Below are 23,937 nucleotides of genomic sequence, written 5' to 3' on the forward strand. Positions count from 1 at the left end.
TGGCTGAGACGGGTGAAGCAAAGAAAAGAAATTGGGATAAGAGAACTGTCCCTGAAAAAGATTCCGGCCAAACAATAATCCACAAAATAAGAACTTATGTGCAGAGGTGTAATACACTTCATAGCTTTCCTGAAACATATACGTTGGCATTTACATTTGCATGAGTTTACTGTATTGGAAAAAAACAAATAGCATAAACGGGAGAGAACTATGGTAACTACTTGTCATTAGAGAAACAGGCCTTACATAGATCTATACATCCCAAGGAACATACACATAGATCTCAGCGATAAGACAGGAGTGGGATGAGAGAAAGACTATTTTATAAAGACCACTGAAAGCAGAAACAACAGCATCCAGGCTGACTCTCCCTTCCTCCTTTCCAGAGAAAAACTATTCTAATACCCAACATCAGCTGAGCATCTTCATCTCTCCTCTTCTCTTGTACAGCCACATCCCTTGACATCTCAATTCAAGATTAAGCAGAGAAACTAACTCAATTTTCTTGAAGCAAAGTTTCTTTCTTTTTTCCTTTTTTTTCTGGGGAGGGCGGGGGGGGGAGAGAAAAGGAAATTACACTTTTCACACTCCCCTGTCTCTGCTCATCCAATTCTGCTAATGAGTACATCACAGGAATATTTTAATACCCCAGTTCTCAGAAAATGGAAGAACTGCCTTTTTAACGTCTGCCTCATAGGCATGCTGTTCTTTCATCTTTCTCTTTCCCTTGTACAGCCTCATGGTACCCCTCAGCTTTCTCCACGACTGATTAACATTGCTTTTCCTCTTCTTCCATGTGAATGTTCCTTTCCATTTTCCCCACCAAGTCTGACCTGGGATAGGAATAAGTCCTTTAGATAAATAAAAGTGAAAGGTACTTTTCTTCCTTTCATGCCGTTCTTCCCTTCATCAGCCCATACTTTCCCACTATCTCCTTTCTCTCCCCTCTATCCCATACAGTGTTCGGACATCAGGGAGGACTCTTCCAACACAGAAAGAGGGACTGGCAACTTACCTTATTTTCCTTTCTCCCTCAATAGAGGAAGAAAAAGTAGTACTGAGGCAAAAATAAACGGCCAGATAGAAGCACACACAATCTGCAGATGGGGCAGCTTTTACCTTTTCTTCCAGGTGCCACTACTGCACCATTTCTTACTGAGAGTGGTGAAGCTAAAAGCCAGCTCCCTTTCTGTGCCTACTTTAAATTTCCCTGTGTCTTGATAAGTCCGCAAACAGGGAGAAAATACCACCCCCCACCTCAGGTGAGGGAGGAAGAGGAGGAAGAGCAAATCCCTCTTAATGTAGGGGGGGAAGCCACACTGCCCACACAGACACACACATACTTTAATCTCTGTTGAGAAGGAGGCGAGACCCACTCAACTAACAACTGCAGAGTATTTTTAGCTTATTGAAAGGTCCTATAGCATGGAAGTCAAGCACCTCCATCATCACACACATTACACTCACAGGCTACACAGCTTAGAGTTTAACATTGTGCCTTAATGATTTTTTTATTGCAGTTCCTTTTGCAGATGTCTTTTATTTAGAAAGGGAATTTCTAACCTTTAATAAGAAATACCGGAGCAAGCTACAACTAATGAAAAGGGAGAACACAAGGCTTACACAACAAGCCAACAAATTTCCCTAAACATTACATTGTACATTTTTACTGAGACTCACAGAAAAATCAGTGAGACCTTCAGAAAACAAATTTCCAAATAAAATCAAAAAAGGCAGTAGTCATCTTCTGGAATTCCAAAGAAAGAAAAAGAAATACTTCCCCAGGCTCACAACAATTTTCCTATCTCCATTAAGTACATTTTTCCATCAAGAAGATTTCTCTTAATAATAGTAGGCCACAATTGATCGTTAGGCAGGAAAAATGGGTCAGGGCAGGGATAACAAAGATGAAAAGAAAACTGCTGAGAGTTCACCTCTGCTGTTTATTTTGAGGCACACTTAAGATTCAAGTCGGACTATTCTAATTGTATTCAAAGACTGAGTTCTCTAAAGAACATAAACAAAACTGGCAAGGGCCATCAGCCAGAATAAAGCTTTCCTCCTAATCGTACAGTAAGGTCAGCTTTTGTTTGTTCTTTTATATGATAATCTCAACTGCTCTGTGTTGATTTTTTTTAATTTTTAAAAAAGGAGAAAATGAAGTTTAAGACTATTTCTGCAGGGGCAGCTTTTTTAGCGTGCTCACATATTTTCTAGCTCTTTTGGGCTGTGCTTTCCTTATCAAGTATTTTGAAGCTTTTACACCTAATCTAGGTTAGCACGCTCTGGTTAGCAGCTTGTATCCATTGAAAGGCGAGGCATAATCCATCTCGGTTTAGGGCATTTTCATAGAACTGATGCAGAGCTGTGTCAATTTTAATGTCATGCTATGGAGCGTGCATGCAGCTCTCTCCACTTTAGAGGATTAAAAGTGACCTCTCTTACCAAAATCAATAAGGGCAGCTTGCTGTGACTAATAGGTTGTAGAAATTCAAAAGAGACGGTTTGTAACACTGAGTTCATTCTCCCTGTGTCTCTCCCCACCCAGCCCCAGACTGGCTGGCAGAGCTGCACTTTGACATGTACATTCACATGGCAAACTGATGTCTGTTCCCTTCCCAGGGACCAGACCAAGCCACACACAGTTTACTCACATTTCAGGGAAGCAAGAAAGCTGATGTTTATTTGATAAGAGTGGACTTGGCAATTTCTGTAGAGAAGCATGTGAGAGAGAAACTAGAATAAGTAAACAGTTAAAGTGTACTTTTTTTTATTTTGCTCCCCAGTATGGTTTTTAAAAGGCCCTATTTTTACATATTATCAGGACCTCAACAAGTACCCAGGTACTTCACATCACTTCAAGACCAAAGTGATGTGAAAAAACCAAAAAAATTTTTTTTTTCCTAGTCTCTGAGCAAAGGCTTTTCTCCCCTCAGATCTTTGCCTAGTTGTAATAGGCTAAAAATTTAAATTCCATTAAAGTCAATGGAACTGCCCCAGAGATGTACGAGGCTATACTCTGTAGCATTCATTAACTGCCATGGCACGTGCTCAGTTGTTCTGGCTTCTTTCTCTTCTCCACTATTCCTTTTGTTACTCCGAAATACTTCAGATTTAACAGTCAAGTTTGGGGGCTTTCAGAAATACAGTAATTTCATACAGTACTGGAAACAGGTCATGCTACAGAGTGCACACAACTGGCGTAAAGCGAGTTTTCAGTTTTTCGGTTTCACATTTTGTAAGACTAAAGAATACCAGCAACTCAGATCAGGATCTGCTACCTTATGGTGAAAATACCCTTACTCTCCTGGATGTCTCTAATTTCCAATTTATTTTGCTTGAGGTACAAATTAAAAATCCTTACCCACGGTTCATAGCTTGTGGACATTTTCTCCACATAACAATCACCACCATTGTTTTTATGCCAAAAAAACAAGCCTTGCCTTGGGGGAGCAAGGGAGAAAAGGGGCTGAAGTGGTGGGAGGAACCCAACTGTAAAGGTTTAGGAGTCCCTACGGAGGTTTATAAATAGACGACTGCCATGTGCAAAACGTGAAGGAAACCCTGTCAGCATAAGAGCTGTTGCTGTTTTGAAATCTTCTAACTACGTCCATTTAGGCAGTAGACAGAGTTATAAACAAACAATAAATCAAGAAATTATTAGCATTTGAATTTTGGCAAGATAATAAAATGTGTAGGGGTATAATCAGCAAATAATAGGAAAGATCTGCAAGCGAACCCACCAATTAGTGATAAATAGGACTTGGCACAGAATAACTTCACCAATGTGGATCTCATTAGATGGCCACGGAACCTGTTCCCGCAGCAGCCCTCTCCGAGCGAGGGAAAGGTGAGGTAACCAAAATGTCAGCACACCCACTCCCTCGCAACTCTTGGGCTCTGGGATTGTAACCACCTGGGCCAAAATGACAACCTTATGCTGCCGTGAAGGCCATGCCGTGGTCCTCCAGTCTTTAACCGATAGGTTTCCTCATCTCAGCTTTTGGACCTTTGCTCTGCAATTCCATTTCAGCAAAGGCGACCGAAAACACGCAGCTTCGCTTGCTCTGGAGAGCGAGAATCCCTCTCTCCTCTGTTCACCTTGCTTTATTAACGATACCTCTTAATGAGGGAAATGCCCTCCAGCAAGCGATATCACTTAAACAGATAAATAGTTTGCACACCAGGCAGGGGGAAGGGAGAGGGGGAAGAGACGCTGCCTTATTAGACTAGAAACAGACACACCATATTAATACAAAGAATCAGCATATGGTTCTAATAGGCTTTCTCAAAATGATTTATCAGCTGTGATTAAGCCCTCGACCAGCATGTCTATCTTCATAAATAAAGTAAAAGTGCACCTTGCTCTGAAATATATCAGCAGTATCTTATTACCTACCCAACCATATAGGCTGCAGTCCACTCTGGGGAGCAAAGAACTTGTGTTTAATAGCAGAGCGTATGCTCGAAAGAGATTGCCAAGATTTAGGGGCTTTACCTAAGAGATAGACTTATAAAAACGCCACTACAGGGAAGGCTTATCCCTTCATCATGTGCCATCCGGTCCATGCTGCTGAAATCTGAACTGGTAACAAGAAAGCTGTGCCATTAAAAACATTCATAGGAAGATCAAGACAAAACGCACAACTATGCCATGTTGTTGTGAAAGAAATGTCAGAATGAAATCAGGCAGGCCTCCTTTTTTTGGGGGTAGCCAAAACATACAAAATACAACAAAAACCCAAACATTACAAGAGGGTGACTCAACTTCTTTGGGACAGAGAGAATAAGAAGCAGAAGGAAAGTGGACTGTCCTGACTGAGCTCTGCAGGATGATTCATCAGCTGGAATTCAGAAGAACATGGAAGGATTATGGTTAGGGAAGTTTAGCTCAATCAGAAACGTATGCCCTCAAGAATTGCCTTTCTGCATGATATAGGCACTTACCGCTGGAAAAACATTCAGGTCTTCTCTCAGAGTATGAGGATCTAAATCCATAAATCCATTCAAAAACAGTCCATTGCTACAGAAGAAGATAAGACAGACCTGCCTGCCAGCAGAAGATAAGATGTTGTACTGGCAGCAACGAGCCTAAGTTAAAGCCTATTCCTCTGAATATTTTTGCAAGGTCATGTTATGAACTCTGCTGTCTTGACAGCTTTTCTGCACCATTATGCAGAAAGTGTCCCTTTTGTAACACAGTTCAGTTTGGTAACTAAGTGCCTGGACATAGATGCATGCTCGAGACAGGACTCACAAAGTCAGGGGACTAAAGTGCCAACTGCAGAATTGCCATATAAAATATAATGTACCACCACATGTCTACCATGAAAGCTCCATGAGTTAAGAAAAGCAGTTAAAATCCAGCAAGCCTACCCATCTGGAGAGAGGAGGAGAGCATTCTTCCTGTCTTTAGCAACACTGAACAACAGCTGATAAATCTTTAACACACATGGTTTGTGGGATGCCCTGCGCTGAGACCGAGGAGATATGGAATCAATCCGAGGCTCTGCCACAGACTTCCTGTGAAATTTTTAGCACGTCACTTGAGCCCAGATCCTTTATGGTAGCTCACTGATTCGCTCCTGCTTTATTTCAGTGAGAGCAAGGCACCAAAATGCCTTTGAAGATGTCTATCAATCTTTTGGTTCCTAAATATCTTCAGCGGTGTGGCCCCAAAAGAGACAGAAAGACGCTTGCTTGGCAGAACAGTGGAGAGGACCCAGCTCCCCTGCAATTCTCACTCCATATCCGCGATTCCTTCAAGAGCTTGGTGTCTCACTACAAAGGAGCTTTGGAAAACAATGTCCTCTGGAATCTGTTTTTCCTTAGAAAATAAGAGACAAAGCATTTCCCTTCTCCATAGGAATGCTGCAAAAGTTAATAATTAAGAAAAAAGGGGAAGATGCTCACATCTTCACACATACAGATGTTATATTTGGAGTATAGGAACTATTATACTGAAATCTTTGAACGTGGGGCGATATTTTGGACTTTGAACTTAAGAGTTTTGAGCTATCACCTTGACAACAGCTTAACTGATTGATAAAGTAACAGCTTGAAGTTATTACAATACCTACGACAATGGTATCCTGGCCCTTAAGCACTCTATTACCATAAATCATTCCTAGTCTTATTTTGCATCTGCTATAACATACCATATAAGATCCTCAATCTCAGTGGGAGAATAAGAAGTCAGAGGGACCTTTGACTTGAAAAAATATGGACATTCTTACATCATGTTTAGACAAATGCAGGGAGAACGTATATATGTTTATTATGATCATGTAATTTAAAAAAAAATCAAAATAGTAAGCATTTAAACATAGTTCTTTGCTTTCTTCTGCTGTACAGTCTGTCAGTCAATGAGTCAAAAGTGCTCCAGGAATAGTCTTATGAGTTTGTTGGTTTATATTACTTCACAAGTGAAATTCAGCCGTTTCAGAGCACTTGCCTCTGAAATGTCTACCAGCACACTATTCTTCTCAACAACCCCACCGGGGTTTCAGAGTATTCACAAGGGAGAACTGGAGCTAACGCGATTGCTGTAGAGGCAGGGCACACGCTCAGAAGTCATACTGTTCTACACCAGCGCACTGCAACATTGACACGACCTCCCACAAGACCATGCTTAAAAGGAAATGAATCTGCAGGTCTCCTGTCCTGCATTACTAGAAGACTGGACAAAAAAATGTATACATATGCTTGAAACAAGGCTCTGTATTGCACATTAATCATGCGAGGGGGAAAGAGTCAGGTGAGTGCACTCCTTGGGAGGATAGCTGTTTTTCATAAATAGCCAGTGTTGAATTTGCCGTCCATCAGCCAAGCCAACCACCATGATGAACCCTCCATCCCTGTTCTTCTCTTTCACCAACAGAGTGCATTGCCAACATTACTATATAGCCTATTATTATTACAATATAGGTCTCCAAAACCCAAATACTTATACAATGTGCTCTGTCAATATACAGATATTTTTTTCTTTTCATATATGGGTACCATATCACCCTTTCCTGTCTAAGGGTCCCATTTACTGCACTGCTGATTTCAGCTACTGTATTGTCAATTATTAAATGTAAGAGTGAACTTTCCGCTTTAATGGAGTGATGGACCAGATTAAAACAAGATCTGAAGTGTTTTCCGATATCCAACCAACACAGCTCTTGCAGCTTCTCCTACTGGGAAATTTAGATGATTTCAAAATGGCATCTTCTGCAAACGAGCAGCATGTCCCCCAGGGCCTGCTTCTCCCACCATTGACATAAGCAAACAGTATCAGGCACTTTTTTGGTTGGTTAACTTAAAATAAGCCTCCAAAAAAGAAAAACAGCAGGAAACCCCACCAATTTTGTGCAACACAAGAAATGCTTATTGGACATTCTTATTCCCTCAAATTTAGGGGCACTGATTTGGTATTTACTTTTTATCTCCTGTTGCAATGTAAGAGGTTTCCTTTAAAAAAAAAAAAAATACTTAAATCAAGCAAAACCCATCATGTTTTTTCTGCATACTTTTCAGAAGACAGAGGGGAAAACCTGTGGGCCAGGTATACATTGCATAAAATTTAAACAAGGTGTGGAAATGAAGTTAAATTTTTCACCAAACTACACCTGCTCAAGAGACAGATTCTATCATTTCCAGCTTGCCTTGAATTAAATCATCTTCCCCATACTCATAGGCTACAGCACAGAGCTATGACATTCAGAAAATATTTGCAAGAATTCTCTTCTGGAGATCAGAGAGTCACTGAGTTCAGCACAAAATGGTGAGGTGGTATAAGTTAGACAAGTGCATTTTATCTACCTTCTTATGCTGATACACAGAAATATATACAAGGTAGAAGGAGAACTTAGAAGGTACAAACCAAATTTATGCCTTTCAAATATGCACCAGACTGTAGCATCATCCCTTGCTTAACACAACTAAACTGGGTATTCAGGCTTTTTAATCATTCTGTATACTGAACTTACTCAACTACCAAATGCTCTGTATTTGTTTTTGTTCTTTTTCTTTACTGGACTACTTCAATTTGCTGACGCGTTTCTAGCAGTGAGGTGCCTGCAGTGGCATAGTATACTTAGAACAGGAATATTAAGCTATGTAGAGGACTTGCTGGCCATGAGCTTCCTGAACTGACACTGAACAACCCACATTAAACCAAGCTGTAGTTGAGAATAGCTGTTTCCCTGCCTCATTTGCATAGTTTACATATTATCTTGCAGCACTGAACACTGGTTAGAAGATTTCAAAAGTTGCAGGATAAGCCTTAGGAAGTGATGCATCCGAATTCTAGCGTGAGCAGAATATGATTTTAAAAATGCCCTCACGTTTAAGATATTCAACTCACTATTTCTAAATACTACTTGATGTAGTACTGTACATGCTACCCTGAGCATATTTCCACTCTTTCTCATTTCATGCAGGGAGGTCACGCTAGATGCATTTTAATGAAGCAGGTCCAATTAGTTAGAGTCAGAAACAGATCCTGACTCTTCCCATCTTTGACATTATCCTCTCAGACCCAACCTCAATGCTCAAAACAAGATGCGACAGCAGTAGCAGCAAAGGTCATGTGTTTGCAAGTATAACCCATTACAAATGCTTTGGATACTTAATGCTCTGAGCAGTGTAAACTTGAAACCAGTAGCTACTAGGCTAAGATGGTCATCTGATCTGCCAGCACTACCTGCCTTGTTGATTTGGGTTGCAAATTTTGTCTGGGGCCGAGCTGTCAATTGCTGACTGCCTCAAGCTCCTTACAGCTTTAATATTTGCACTTTTGCAAGTAGAAATGTAGTATAGGTATGCTTTTACCTGTGCTAATTTTGGTGGTGAATCTGGCAGGTAGGATGCTTGTGTCAGGAAGAGTGCTGTCAAAAGGATGCAAAAAGCCTCTCTTTCTCATATGTTTATCAATACACTTATTGCTGATCTATAACATCCTTTGCATTTAAGGGAGTAGGCCTTTCTCAAGCAGAGACTTCCAGCTAATATTTGAAGGTATAGGCAACAGAGGAGCCAAAACAAACTGACAATCTCACTTCCATTTATAACTTTACTTTTCTCATTTCAGTTCAGGTCCTGGAGGTCATCATCATTATTACTACTTGAGTCCACTCAGTCCCCAAGCAAAGGCTAACCCGTGTATATTTTAAGAGATGGTCCTTGACAAGATGAGGTTACAATCATAAGACATACCAAGTATGGGAGGCAGAAAGAGACACTACTCCCACTTTACACATGAGCAACTATGGCAGAAAGATGTTAAGTGATTTGTTCCTGGATAAGCAGCTGGGATATTAAGGCAAGTGCTTTCCCCTCAATACTACCTTTACAAAAAAAGGTACACACGGTATTCCTAAAACTGTGCACTCAGCGCTTCACAGCTAATTTGGAGTGTCACCAATCTACATAACAAGCTTAATCACAAGAAATTCTCATGGATTATCCATGGGCTCCCACTCAGAAAAGAAAAAAAAAAAGGAAAAAAAAAAAAGAAAGAATGCAGCTAATTGAACTTTATTCTTTGAGTTTTCAAATGATGACTCTCAAGGAGGAAAAAAAAAAAAAAAACGAAGTGGTTTTCTCTTACAAGATTTCAGTGTCAAGCTGTGTGCTAAGCCACAGTGATATACTAAAATAAACAAAACTCTTTCTTTCACAGTCCAGAGAAATTAACACAACCAAAAATATTTTTGGAAGACTTTTCTGAGCCGTAAGATTTCCATGCAGCTAGTCTTAGTCTCCAAGTGGTGGTAGGTCCATTAGAACAACGCTACATTGCAATCAGATTCCAGGGACAGGCTGTTAGAAGCATTTCGTTAGTGATAGCTGCAGCCCGAGGAGTCCCCTTCTGTCTTGGCCTTTGTCTCTTGCATTTGCGTAAAGCCCTACTGGGGCCCGCTTCAGATTCCTATCTGACAGTCAGTCGGTAATGTAAGAATGAACATACAGCAGACTAATTGGAAACACAGAGCAAATGTTACAGGTTAGCTAGCTGTGGGACTTTTGCCTTTTTTTTTTTCCCCTCCTTTTTTTCACCCCCTCTTTTTTTTTTTTTTTAATGATTTCCCTCCCCCCCATCACTCATTTGCTCCCTAGAGATCACCAATGGCAGCTGCAGGGGTTGGTAGGAGGAGGGCAGAATAAGACTTCCAGAGGCCATTAAACAACTGGAATTATCAGGTAACTTGATGCCCTTGTCTAGGTTTTAATCAGATTGCGCAACTACCCCTTGTAAGCTGAAATGGTCTCTGCAACATCAAGCGTTGCAATCTGTGGCTAACTGCACAGAAGTCCACATCAGTAGATTTCTCCTCATCTCCTACTCCTGCAAAATAAACACCATGCAGAAAGAACCGCTTAGGAATCCTCTAATTCACAAAGAAGTAGGAAAGCACAGAAATGTTCTCCTTGATTCTGGCTAAGACTCCCCTCCGCAGCACATAAGACACAAAGTTTTAACAAGTTAAATCTAAAATTAGACACATTTATCTCATTACGTGGCTGTTTCCTAACATTCGTCCTGCACATAAAGCTGTGAGGGTCAGTCTGGGCTATTTTCCCAAGCCTTGACCAAAACTTGGATTCTCTCACGTTTGGACACTCTTTTCCTTGCTCAGCATACCATGCCACAGCCTCTCTCCTCTTCTCCTCTATCTGTCCCAGTCTCTTTCCTTGTGAGCCACAAATAAACTATCCCTAGACTCCCTTCCCTGTAAGCCAAAACCGAACCACTCCTAGACTCCCTTCCCATCTTCTTTCTACAAGCCTCGTCCACCATTCTGCACCTCAGCAATCAGCTGTACCTTTTTTTCCCCAAAAAAAATCCCTTGGGCCTTTACTTTGCAGACCTCAAGATCCCTAAATGCTGCTACCTCCAGGTTTCAGGAGCCCCAGCAGCACACATATGCCTCGCATGTATGAATTTTGAGTTGGACAGCAATCACTGATAGGCAAAGCAAATGACACAATACAGCAGCTGTAAGAAGAGTACCTATAGAGGAAGCCCTTGCAATTGGAGGCACAGACACTCTGAAAGGCAAAATAATGCTGAGGCAAGCTAAGGAGAAGTGCCCTCTGGCTTCACCACCACAGCTGCTTTGTGGCCGCCTTTTCCTACTTTTAGTCTATGGTCCCGGTTAATGTTCAAATTAGACAAATAGAGATTACCATGAGCACTAAGCCAAGTAACACAGTGTTCAATAACTGGGGAACTCTTATGGCAGGGGACACATTACACAAGAATTTCCAAGAGCTGCAGAAATGGGAGAGGGGAAAACAGAGGCACAAAAGGGAACGCTGTGAAGGGGAGGCATTGGGCAGGTTGTGGAAGGGCTGCAGGGAGCAATATGCTCCTGTAGGAAGCCCCACATTACTCATGTGTTTTAGTTCTCAAGAGCAACCAGAACTTTGGATCTTATTTGAAAAGTTAAAATTTCATGCATTATCTCTTGCTGGCCTCTGTAGTGCATTAAGCTCTTTTACAATTCCTTGAAAATTTTAACAGCTCTTTAGGATCCCTCAAAACACTCTAACAATCTTTGGGCGCAGGAGTACACTTAACCCCATACAAAGTGGCCTATATAATTCAACCAAAACTTACAAATACTGAGACTAAAAGAATACTAATTGGAAATGGGATACGTTATCTACTAGGTATTACAAGTTAAAGTTCCCCCTTTCAACATGAATACTTTACAAGAAATACAGAAACACAATAAAGTTGGTAATGATGACAAATAAATCCAGGGGCCCATCATGTTGCGGAGGAAAGAGCAAAAAAATTATTATTTTTTTTTTTTTTTTTTTTTTTTTAAAGTAAATGCCCCTTCATAGTCCACATTTCCCTATAATGTGTTTAAGCAAGTTTGCAATCCTCACTTCAAAGATGATATAATTTTCCCAAGCCTCTCCCTCAAGAGGTGTGTGGTTTGTGTTATAGTTTACTTAAAAGCAGAGACTTGGAATCAAACCCTGGCAAATACAGTTACACGCTTTTGGAAATTTAATGCTGGTTTTTGTTGGTTTGGGATTTTTATTTTTGTCAACTGTTGCAATAGTTTAAAAAGCATGTCACAACTTATAGTGCCACCTAGTTTCTAACCAAAAGGTTACTACCAGGTAGTAGAGCTCAATCTGCTTTCACACAGTGTCCTTTAACATTTCAAGGAACCAAAAGGGGAGGAAAGGTTCAGTGTGCTCACACTCACCCTTTTGTTGTTCTCTTCTTCTTGTGCCTTCCTAAATTCGTGCTCTAGGGAGCAATCGATGTCGTTGAAGAGGCCCACTTCCTCACAGTTCTTCAGAAAGCGTGTTGGTGTAGGAGTCTGATCTGAGAATATGACAAGAAATGATCATTGGTATTTAATATTAAAAGGAGAGGGAGACAATTAAATAGTCTTCGAGGAAAAGAGAGGTTCTAGCTAACCACTCCATGCCTTCCCACCCCTACCACACCATCATTAAAAACAAACCACACAGCACTGAATTTTGACACTTGCCAACGGTGTCCGAAAATGGGCAGCAGTCATCATTCAACCAGAAAGACAACAGGCCAGGTTTTCACAGGGCATGTAACACAAGTGCGTATCCTTAACGTGTGCAAATGGTCATTATAACTCTCTATAAACCTCCAATAATAGGTGCACGCAAAACAATGCACAGTGCATATGATAATGCACATTTACACCATGGCACACAGGTAACTGCTGCAGATATGCACTAGTTAACGCCTTGAAGTGCTTGAAAACCACCTCAAACATGCACATACTTTGCAACATGCATGAAGTTAGCCACGGCAAGAAGTTCTGCTTCTAACAGAATTTTTGAAGGAGGAGCGAAATGACATTAAGCTGTGAAATGTTAAACTCTGATCACAAAGAAGCATCCTTATGTGTTTTATACATGTGTTGATAATACATATAAACTACAGGATTTGGAGTCAAAAGATTTTTAACGCATGCCTTCATCTCTTGGAATTTTTTGCCCTCCCAAAAATAATTTGGGGAAGGACAGGATTCTCTTTAATGCCACAGGCAGGAGGGACTCAAGAAGGTACAAGGTTTTCAGCCTTCTTTTCAAAAACCTGCAAGACAGACGAGCTCAATTGCTCTGTGGACTCAGTTGTTTCAGAGATGACCTTGCCTAGTCTTTCTTTAGGAAGTGAAAAATCAAGCCCAAACTTGGGAACCAAGGACTCCTCAGAAGTCAGCTCTGAGGCAGCTCCATTCATTCCATCCATAAGTACTCCACCTCAGCTTCCCCATCCCCCCAAAATTACAATACAGAACTGTATTAGAAAAAGCAGGGGAGAATCCATATGGTCCTAATAGCTTTACACACATATTTTTTTTTGTTTTAAAAAAAGTCCTCTCTTACACGTTAGTTTCTTCTTCCCAAGCCCCCATTCCAGCTCAAGCTGCTTTGTAGTAGAAAGATTGGACTCACTCTCTTCAGAAATCATCTTCTGCAGAGTCATCGAGAACTGTCCGATTGCTTGAAATTCATTCTTTAAAGAATGAAAACTCTGTCATACTAATCCCAGTTGCCCATATTGTGCCAATTCTGACCTCAGAAAAAAGCTTCCCGTTTCAGTGAGTTCTGGAAGAAAAATTTGGTTTCTTGCACCTAGCTAAGCTGGGTTAAGTTCTAATATTTCCCCCTTACAGGGAACAGTTACCAGTCGCAATGAACTTCACATGACCAGCATAGAAACACACAGCCACCCCTAAACAAAAGGCAGCATAGAAGGAATGCATACAAAAGCAAACGCAGTTTCCACTTGGAAACTAAGGGGGAGGATCAGCCTCTTCCATTATAAAACCGAGGCCAATTTCCACCTGTATCAGGTGTGGTCCTACAGGCTTTACCTTCTCAAGTAATTTAGGGCAAACACACTCACTTGCATTTATATTTCTGAGGGAACATATTGATGTAACATAAAAAGCAAGTCCTTAATGTTAAAATGCTGCTTTATTTCTTTTGGCTTGAGCATCATACTTGTGAGCTTAAAGGAAACAAAACTCAAGTGTTTGGGAATGCATACATATTTATCTATTAGTTTTCACAGCTAACTACCGTATTACCAGAGTCAGAAACAGAAGACTTTCCAAGACTTTGCAAGAACTCAGCACAAGGAGCCGAGTCAACGAGGTGCTGACATCGATGGCAGCTGAGAACACTCAGCACTTTACAGGTCCATATCCTAAATAAGTAGTGCCAAACTAACCTCCAGGGTAACCTCACTGAACTCAGTAGATTTACACCAGAGTTGTCTTTGGCCCTTAGACTGGAATTTGTACCGGAAATGAAGTGCACTAAAAAGCAGGAGAAATAGATTTTATTTCCAAAAAGGATTAAATATTACTTTAGTGAACAACACAATTGCTTTGCAGAAAAACAAAGATAACCGTTGCCAAGCCTTCCTGGACATAAAGAGCATGTTAGTATTTGAATGTGAGGCAAATACAGGAAATGTCTTCTTTTCAGAAGTGGTATATCCATACCAAACGAGCAAGGTATCAATTTCATGACCAAGATGAGAAACTAGGGTTTCATAAAGAAGTTGATGGCACCACTTTCACTAAAATCAAAAATCCTTGGTTTTTTCAGAGTTGCTTGAGCCCAGAATTTGGGGGGTAGGGCAGAAGAGAATACACTAACTTAGATAAGGTCTTGTTATTTTTCATCAAGGTACACAGCTGATCCAGAAATCAGCCATTACTACAACAGGCTACATTAGGTCAGAGGCAACTTAATGGGTAACAAGGTGGTGATCAGGTGCTGAAGTTCCTGATCTGTTCAGCATCTATTCCATGAATGTTAGACAGACCAAAAAAAAAAGTTCTCTCAGTGAAGTAAATCCATTTTAACAGTGAAAACAAGCAACCCAGAGCAAGAATGTGACTTCAAATGCACAAAGGCTTCATCGGCTTTTCTCTGCACATGCTGAAAGTGTGTCTTCTGCACCACAAGCAGTCTAAGATAATCACGTGTTGTGTTGCCTACAGTTGATCTTTCCAATTAACTGCTTTATTATCTTAAGCATCAAAGCTGATAGATTAATGACACTATTTACACCACCTACATATTGACATGGTGATCTTAAATTACCACCTCAGTCCCCCTATACTGTTACTGCAGTTTCTACAATCCAGAAATTGGACTGGCAAGGATTCAGAACAAGGTTTTGTTAAAACACACAGCCCCCCTCTCCTCCCAGTCAGGGAGGGTGGGGGGAACAGGGAACACCACCACCAGTTCAGCCAGATGTAAACCAAGAGCTGCCTTTCTACCTTTTAATACTTCATCCTTCAACATTCATAGAAACCAGAAGTCCACGAAACCACCGTGTTTGTATGAGAGCAGAACTGATAAAGATCCAAACTTTAAAACGTTGAGACTTTAACATAGTACAGAAGTTACATTGCACAGGCACTGCACCCACTGGTTTCAGCACTTCAGGACTACCAAGTCCAGTGGGCTTTCTTTGCTCCTGAGGCAACCAACTATTTTGCCCCTGCAAAACACCAGTTAGTTCTCCCTCAGGAGGTGGGCAAACTAGTAGAATACATTAGTCTCAACACCACAGTAACCCTTTTACCTAAATTAGGCAAGCCCTTGTGTTTTAATTGGGAACGGTATCACAAAGGAGACCCTAGCATGAGTTACACATTCAGGTCTCCCAGAATTAATAAAATATTCCTAATTCTCAGCACTTAAAAATGCATTAATAGTTCCAACAGCTTGTGCCTGACCTCACTGTTCCCTGTTGGTACAAACAAACCTTTTGTTGCTATCACCAGCGCCCACAACTATTGCAGGCTCACTGAGAACAGGGCTCCGATTTGTTGTACTTCAGCAACTGGATATGCCAGACCCATCTGGACCAAAACTCAGACAGAGCTATTACGACTCTCAGCATTCCTGCTGAGGACACGCGTTACTGTAGGAAGCTGTCAGCATGCATGCTGTTAGCCACACAACCCAGGACTTCAATGGCCCAAGCTGCATTTTGAACTGGGCAGCTTGGGATACACATCTGTCTGGGTTAACCCTAGGTTAACCCTAGGCTATTATACTGACCAGCCACCCCAACCCAGTCCCATTGTTCAGCATGTAAAATCTTTCCGTCCCCAACCGCTACCAGAACTAGTTTACTATGCTTTGAGGCATCTACCTCTAGCCAGCTGTCACTTCACAGGTGAACCCATGTCATCTGACAATTACTTAGGAAGTTATTTCTCTCTCTCCTTCACCACCAGGTTGAACACAGAACCTGTCAAGCTTCAAACCAGGCAATAAATATTTCATTCGGCCTATTACTCAGGTGAATAATCAGCCTCTCTGATGACACAGTCATGGCCAGAAAGGCTGCAAGAAACATTAAGTTTAAATAAACCTCAAAAATGTAAGTGGACAACGTAAAAGCCTCAGAGCAAGATCAAATGGTCTCACCTGTGCAGATCCCAAGTCAACCTACTGTATCTTACAGGAGAGGATGTCAGAAGCACTCAGCAATCAGATTCTGACCAGAACCTGATATACTGAATATAGTTTTGCTGCTGACCATTTTGAAAACCTGTCCTCAGTGTCTGAAGTGATGCCTGATTCTCCAGACTAATTGAAAAACATATGCATAAGACAATGGGAAATTTGAATTCTTCAGTAAAGAGATCCCATTATATACTCATTATGTTTGGCTATGCAAATTTTGTTGGTGGTGGGATTTTTTTTTCCTTTTAATTACTGAAACAATAGTCTCAGAAAGGACACTCAGTCTCAGTATATTGCTTTCACAACAACAGTCCAGGAAATGCCACATTAGCTTGCTATATAGAGCATTTATTTGAATGCATTTTGTAAAACTACCTTGGGTGCTACAGTTTCATCCCTCAAAGCACGAATAAAAACTTTAAAGCGTGATACCAGTTAAGAAAAAAACTGGAGAACCAAAGGACAGTTACGTGAAACAAGCTTTCATTTTGGGGGTGGGGAGGTGGGAATCAGATTCAGTAAGAGATATCTAACAGCACAGCTCCAAAGTGTGTAACTTGATTCTTCATCTTTAAAAAAAAAAAAAAATGTTTAGTCTGATGTGCAGTAATAACCGGCATTTGGCTTGTTCAGCTGTGGGCTCTGTTGAAGTTATATACTTACCCATGTTATACTTTCACACAATGATAACAAAGTCAGAGTAATAGGGCTAGCACTGAAATTTGAAGGGCTGCCCATCAAGCAGCCACAAGGAAAGAGGAATTCAAGAAGGTTTCTTCATTGATTTGGCAGGTTACTTCCCAAGTGCACCAAGAAGCTCAAGGTCACAACAACTCAAGCAGGTGATAGAAGAGAAGAGGAGGAAGAGGTGCACCCAGTCGTACCTGGTGGAACTGCCCTCACCCAGGGGCTCACAGACGAGGGCTCCCAAGGACTTTACTGCTTAATGATTTACTGTTTAAAGCACTGGTTGGACTTTCTGTGGGGGTACACATACTGGGTACAACACATCTTTAATCTCTTCTGGTCACAAAGAACCTGACTAGTTGCATTTTAGAAGACTTTTTTCACTTAATTATTTGCATTATATTGTCCCTGCAAGGGACACAGAAGCAAACAAGAAATCAAACAAAAGTATTTTTCCTTATATCCTATCATTTTGCACTCCACAAAATCCATGCCTAGATAAATCTCCCTGTGTAAACCACAAGGAGAAAAAAATTAAGCCAGCCAAGGATGCCATAAGTTACCTCACTGACATAGGCATTACCTGGGAAAAATAATACATTTGCACATACCCTTTTTCATCTAGAGGAAACTGTTTCTATCTCCACAGCGGGCTTTACCCACCAAAAAGCTAGAGGATTGGATTTCAGTAAATAGAATCAGGAAGAAACAAGGTTTCTATATAGATAATACTGGCCTCTCCTGCATCTGCTAGCAGCACTTTTCGAAGGACTTCCCCCCCCCCCCCCCCCAACAATGGTAAGGTGTCACTCCTTCCCTTCCCAAATTTGACACTACAGGAATCTCAGTGTCCCCAACTCAGAAAGTTCAGTTCCACACCGCTTTTAGTACTTACCTGGAGAGAACAATCTGTCCCATGGACATTAATATTTCAGTGTTAAAACAACAAAAGCTTTGACACACAACAGAGTTTCAAAGCAATGCAATGTTTAGTTAGCACAACAGCAGAGATGACATCTACTTCAGTCAACCTAACTACAAAGTTTCCTGCAATGATGACTAGCATGCAAAACTTACACAAGATATTCTGTGTTATCCCGAACAGCTCTTTTTTGGCTAAGAAAGATGGAAATGGAAACCGTCAATGACTGTCTATCCATACTCACAACAAGGCTTTCCAACAAACAAAAATAAAATGCATACACAAAAAGGAACAAATAACATTACAGTCTTTTTTCTGTCTTTTTAAATGAATGTCAAATTATCCAACAAAAGGAGCGGTTGCATTTTCATGCAATGCCTTTAGCGAACTTCCCTTCCATTTATGCAAAGAACATAAAGCTATTTAGTGTATGTCTGTACCTGGAGTTTCTGAATTAGTTCAGGAGTCACTGGATTTAATAAGACTTGTCCTTCTTCAGCCAGCGTCAAAAAATTTAAGCAAATATAGTGAAGCTAGTTGATAACCAGGAAGCTCTTGGCTAGACATACCTGATAAACCAGCATAGCACCAATAATTTCAATCAGGTCACAGAACCTTGTTTATTAAACACTGACCCCACCTAAACAACAACATATAACATAACTTTACCTCTCACTTTCAAATTGGTATTTCAGAACTCAGCACAGATTTCACACAAGAAAGAAGTTCCTACTTCCCAAGTCATATTTTGCTTAGTTTCTAAGATGTTGTATTGGTACAAGACCAACAGCCCCTCAGTTTTAGTACCTACTTCCAATAATAGTTTATAGAAGACATTCTTAGCGTGTGTTAAGTATTACTGATATTATACTGACCCCCAGACTGGTTATTAGCTATCTCTGGAAACAAAGTAGATAATTCTAATGGCTACCTGAAAGCATACAGCCCATTATTTTGCGTGACTAATTACTAATAATGAATGGATTCAAATACAACACATTAAAAGGTAGTATACAACATACTGGAAAAAAGGAGAAAGTCTGACTTCTAGGCACCTTAATAAAAAGAGGGGAAAAAAACCCACCACACACTAACACTGCACCTGGCTTATTACAGGGCAATTGCTGCTGCAATTCTTTGAACCTACTGATGACAGAAACAATTTTTTCCAAAAAAAAAAAAAGTCAAATAAGCAAAAATGCAAAAAACAAGAAGGAAGACATGAAGACAAATGTCTAAAAGAAAAGTCTGTCTCTTTTCCCCATATATCATTAATTTTTCATTATGAAATCTAAGAATAAAACATCTTAAACTTTAAGGTATTTAGATTTCCCCAGGGTTTAGGTGGGTAATGAAACAACTATTTTTCAATGTCTCCCTGCAGAGAGTAGATGATCTATGATGCTTCCAAACTAAGGATTGCAAAATGCCAAACAAATCCACCAGACAAACACAAAAAGAGAAGTCATACACAGCAGAACCAGGTTGCCAGACCATTACGGTCAGGCACGTTTGCTACAGTCTTTGAGAACACATGCAGCTTTTTACTCTTTCATTACTACAGAGGATCATCATCCACAAAGCACGAAGAATACATCCCTCAGAAGCAACCTTGGAGCCTTTCTGGCCACAAAATTTTGCATTTCTATGTACTTAGTTGGCTAACCAGAGGTCTAGGGGCCCCACTACTGGTGGTAGTGGTGGAAGCCAGTCAGAACACTTTGCCTAGGAAGGCAACCCACTGGAAGGAGCAGGACAGGTATCTCATAGAAGTTACCAAACATAAATGGAGCTGCTCTACTCAGGGGACTCCTGATGACAGAATATACTCCTTAGAAACTGCCCTTGAGCAAAAGTCTTGCCAAACAGAAAGTTCTAACAAAAGCCAGCACTTTCACAGGGTGAATATGCCCACAGTACAGATGTCTTTGAGCAGTTTCACTGCCAGAGGACACGGCCAAGTGCAAAAGCAGCATTTTCTCACTCGTGCTTGCAAACACAGGATTCTGCGGGCATAGCTGGCATGCAGGCAACTTACAAGCCCTACTCCTCCACGTGCTGTGTACTGTTCCTTTCTAAACTTAGTCCACTATGGCATTTTCAAGTGTAAGAGGAAAATAAATTCTATTTGGGACAAGGTCTGTCTGATTTCTCGCTGGTGCCTAAAGTGTGTTGTGTCGTGTGTGTGTCCCCCCCCCCCCCCAAAAAGGAAGCCTAAATTGCAAGCAATTGCTACCCAATTATGATTTTCATAAAAATGGAAATGGTTTATCCATAGAAGAGGTAGTCTGCTGGAGACCCTTTAATCATGATATATTTGCACCTAAAATGGCACAATTTACCTTGAAGAAGCCCATTTCAAAAGATAAATATCAAACACTGGTTAACATCCACACACACATTTGCATCATAGGGTTTTTTCTACAGTTACTTTAAAACCTGAAAAATCCTAGTGATATTATTCTTAATAATCCATTACTATAGCCCAAGGAATATACAATAGGAAAGGGAATAGGAGAGGAGAGAAGTGGTAAGATTAAGGCTAGCTTGACCTTACCCAGCACTCACTGAATGCCAGCAAGGCACCGATGTGTGGTTACTCAGACAAGAGTATGAAAAAACTACATAAGAAACTAAAGGATGTAACTGCACATAATACGAAATAACCTCTGTGTATGACAGGGGAAGTGTAGAGACAGATGGTTACCTTTAGGGGAAAAAAAGAGTACTGGATATTACCCTCTGGTTTACCTTTCTGGTTATGGGTATTTACAGTGGGCAGGTCTTGAGCCACCACAAAGGTGGCTTATACGATGTGGCCTGTTACAGCTGCTGAAGTGAGCCTGTCAAACTTAAATAGCGAGTCTTACAGGAACAGTACAAATGCACTTCATTAACACGCTCACTGCTGGGCTCCCAGGTAACATGCGCTTAAGTGCCTCTATTTCACTGGCATGTTGACACGGGAGTCAGCGATAGAGCTGCCAGCATGGCTGAGGTTCAACAATTTCTCTCCCTCTCATGCCAAACCTGTGGGAAGGCATAAGAATGGCAACTGTCTTTTTGTTCGAAGATATACATTCTAGCTTATTCCATCTCTACTTGTTATTTAATTGGAGCTGGGGCTTTTTAAAACCAATCTTGGAGATATTTTGCCAGTAGCCTTCCAGTAGGAGTCATGCTTTCAACATCATCTGAATAGTTATCTTGACTCTTGAATTTGTGTCTTCTTACCTGATAACATATTATCTGTTTTTATTGAAGGAAACTTCAAAGTCATTTCATGTTTGTGCCTGTGAATCATCAGATGATCCTCTGTTGGAAAACGCTGTCAGGCAAACACAGAGAGAGAGAGAGGAAGAGAGGGGGGGGGGAAAGAGAAGAATTTAATTCTCTAATAAACTTTTGGCATTGGACAGAATTTCAAAAAATGAGAGAGAGAAAGAAATGTATCCAGCTAGAAATGTGTCCAAATGGCACAGGAAACAGAACATTTGAAAACACAAGTGAGTATGAGTAACAAATAGCTGCACTCTACTTAGAAACGTATTTGCTGCTGCTGTGCTCTTTGGGGTTGCAAACCGCAAGGTGTCATGCATTTGCTTGAAGAAGTTGCAAACCAAGTTTTGGATTCTAAGGGTCTCAGACGCCCGCTCCAGCTATCACAGCCTCACAAGTCACCACGTGCCTGGGGATCTGCGATAACTGCTGTTGTGTATGCTCTTAGCCCACGGCAAACACAAAGTAATGCAGCATATCTTAAATCACTTTACTGGATTTTCTGCTTTTGTGTCTTTCTGCAACCTGTATCTGCTGAACAGCAATAAAAGTAATCAAATAAGCCAGCCTTTCCCTACCCAAAAGTATTCAGGCAAAATGCATCTTTAATTTTGGAAACCTCTGATACTTTGACTTGATTCAAAGTGGCGATGCAATGGTGCTCAGTATAGAACAACTATTTATGACCCTTTACGATACTAAATTAAATTCTTTTCCTTTGTCAAGCAGAGAAGGTGGAGAGATGTGCTTTGTAAGAAACTAATCAGTGTGCTAAATTTGTTTTACAGTCTGATAACAGACTTCTACAACAAATAGCTTCTTTTGAACAAGACAAAGAAGAGACAAGCTTGAAGAGATGTTCAAGCACTTGCACACTTGGGCTCTAAGAGCAGACTGGTTCTGTTAAGTTTCCTTCACCAGAAGGTGCATACGCAGACCTTTGCTACAAACTACCATAATAGTTTTAACAGGGTTATTCCAGGACTAGCAAAGGCCAAAAGTTGTATCACCAGGGCTTGAGGGGAAAAAAAAAAAAATTTAAAAGCAGCTTTTTAAAGCAACAGGTACATAGGATACTGTAAAAAACTGGCAACAACAGAGTTAAAGTGACTTAATGCTTTCAACACAGTATATTCTTGGCTAAGTGACTTTGCTTGTGGCTATAGTATAAATAGTTGCAGTATGTTACACCTTCTGAGAATCTCTCTAAGCCCATAGACAAATGGGAATGAATTCTCTGGAAAAGAAAAAAAATAAATCCCAAAGACCTTTACCTCACTGTGAAATTCTGGTTCACTGCTTACTCATCTGGAAGAAATGCAGCACTAGAAATTTATGTTAAGAACAAAGGGAATATGTGAAAGACCTCGCTCAATGAAATTGTGAGGGGGAAAAAAACACGTTTTGTTCTCATGGAAATGGATTTTCCTTCATGGATGCCACGCTCTGTCTTCAGGGTGAAATCAGCCAGCTTAAAGAAGGCACAGGGCAACTGAGGAGAACCTATTCCTCCAGCCCAGACTTCTCTGTCGTTTTTGTAAGTCTACTTTATTCCTTGTGCAGAAGGTCAACTCCCTCAGCCCTCAATACACATCTGCACTGGCTGATAGAGAAGCCAGTCCCCAGGCAGCTTAGCTGGATAGCAGCACTACACTACGCACTTCTATCAAGTCCTCATTTACAACAAACGGAGGTCATGTTTTGAAATGGGAAATATTTTTTTAAGATGAAGTCACACCTACATTGCTTGTCTTTCGAGATTGTAACAGCATACAACCAAACCTGCTCTATGAACACCTAAATGAGCTTGTTTGGATCAGCTTCTCCTCCACCGAGGAAACTAATTAATAGCTGACATGAAAACACTCAAGTCCACTGATTTGAGTGGAAGTTAGTTTTATGATTCGACAAAAAGGTAAATAAAACTTGACTACAAAATTCCGATACTTTTATTCTACCTCTGTGACAGAATGGTGAAAGTTTAACTCTGCATGTGGAGATCTGAAGGGACAAATCCTCGATCAGAGGGACAATCCAAAAAAGATGCGCTCTGACACCTGTAGAAAGACTCCCGCTTACTGAAACAGCAAAGCTGCTCGGCCAGTTGTTAACGGGATCTCAGGCTTCTCCCTTTCCTGATTTCAGCTCTTAGCAAAATCAACACCTACGCTCCAGTAGCAGTCACCCATCGTTCTACCAGAACAACCTAAAAGGGTGTAAAAATATTAGCCAACCGAAAACTCCCAACATACAGTTAAAGCAGGGGAATATTACCCTCATTAAGAGAGGAGGACTCTGGGAAATGGGTAAGCTAAATCACTTAAAACAGATGCATACAGGAAGCCTGTGGCAAAAGCCCAAAAGATGCCCTTGCCTGAAGATTTTACTCACAAACTCTTGTCACTAAATGGAATTAGGGTCAGAAGTGCCACATGTGGAACTTCACTCATTGCTGCATGGGGGGGAACTTCCCTCACCACTGCAAAATCATCGAAAAAACACACAAATCCCAATTCAAAATCTCAGCAGGTGAAATCCTTGTCACTTCA

At 40.8% G+C, this 23,937-nt stretch overlaps 1 protein-coding gene across 2 annotated transcripts in view; it reads right to left on the minus strand.

Moving 5' to 3' along the window:
* Window positions 1–23,937, minus strand: part of CREB5 (cAMP responsive element binding protein 5) — a 258,710-nt gene that overhangs the window by 191,464 nt on the left and 43,309 nt on the right. For both annotated transcript variants that reach the window (XM_076331268.1, XM_076331269.1), the window contains 3 exons: window positions 21,344–21,437; window positions 18,265–18,303; window positions 12,216–12,337 (listed from right to left, as the gene is read on the minus strand). In XM_076331268.1, coding sequence (XP_076187383.1) covers window positions 12,216–12,337; window positions 18,265–18,303; window positions 21,344–21,437 — 255 coding nt within the window. The remainder of the gene's footprint in view (window positions 1–12,215; window positions 12,338–18,264; window positions 18,304–21,343; window positions 21,438–23,937) is intronic.

This window comes from Aptenodytes patagonicus, chromosome 2 (genome assembly GCF_965638725.1).
Source record: "Aptenodytes patagonicus chromosome 2, bAptPat1.pri.cur, whole genome shotgun sequence".
NCBI lineage: Eukaryota > Metazoa > Chordata > Aves > Sphenisciformes > Spheniscidae > Aptenodytes > Aptenodytes patagonicus.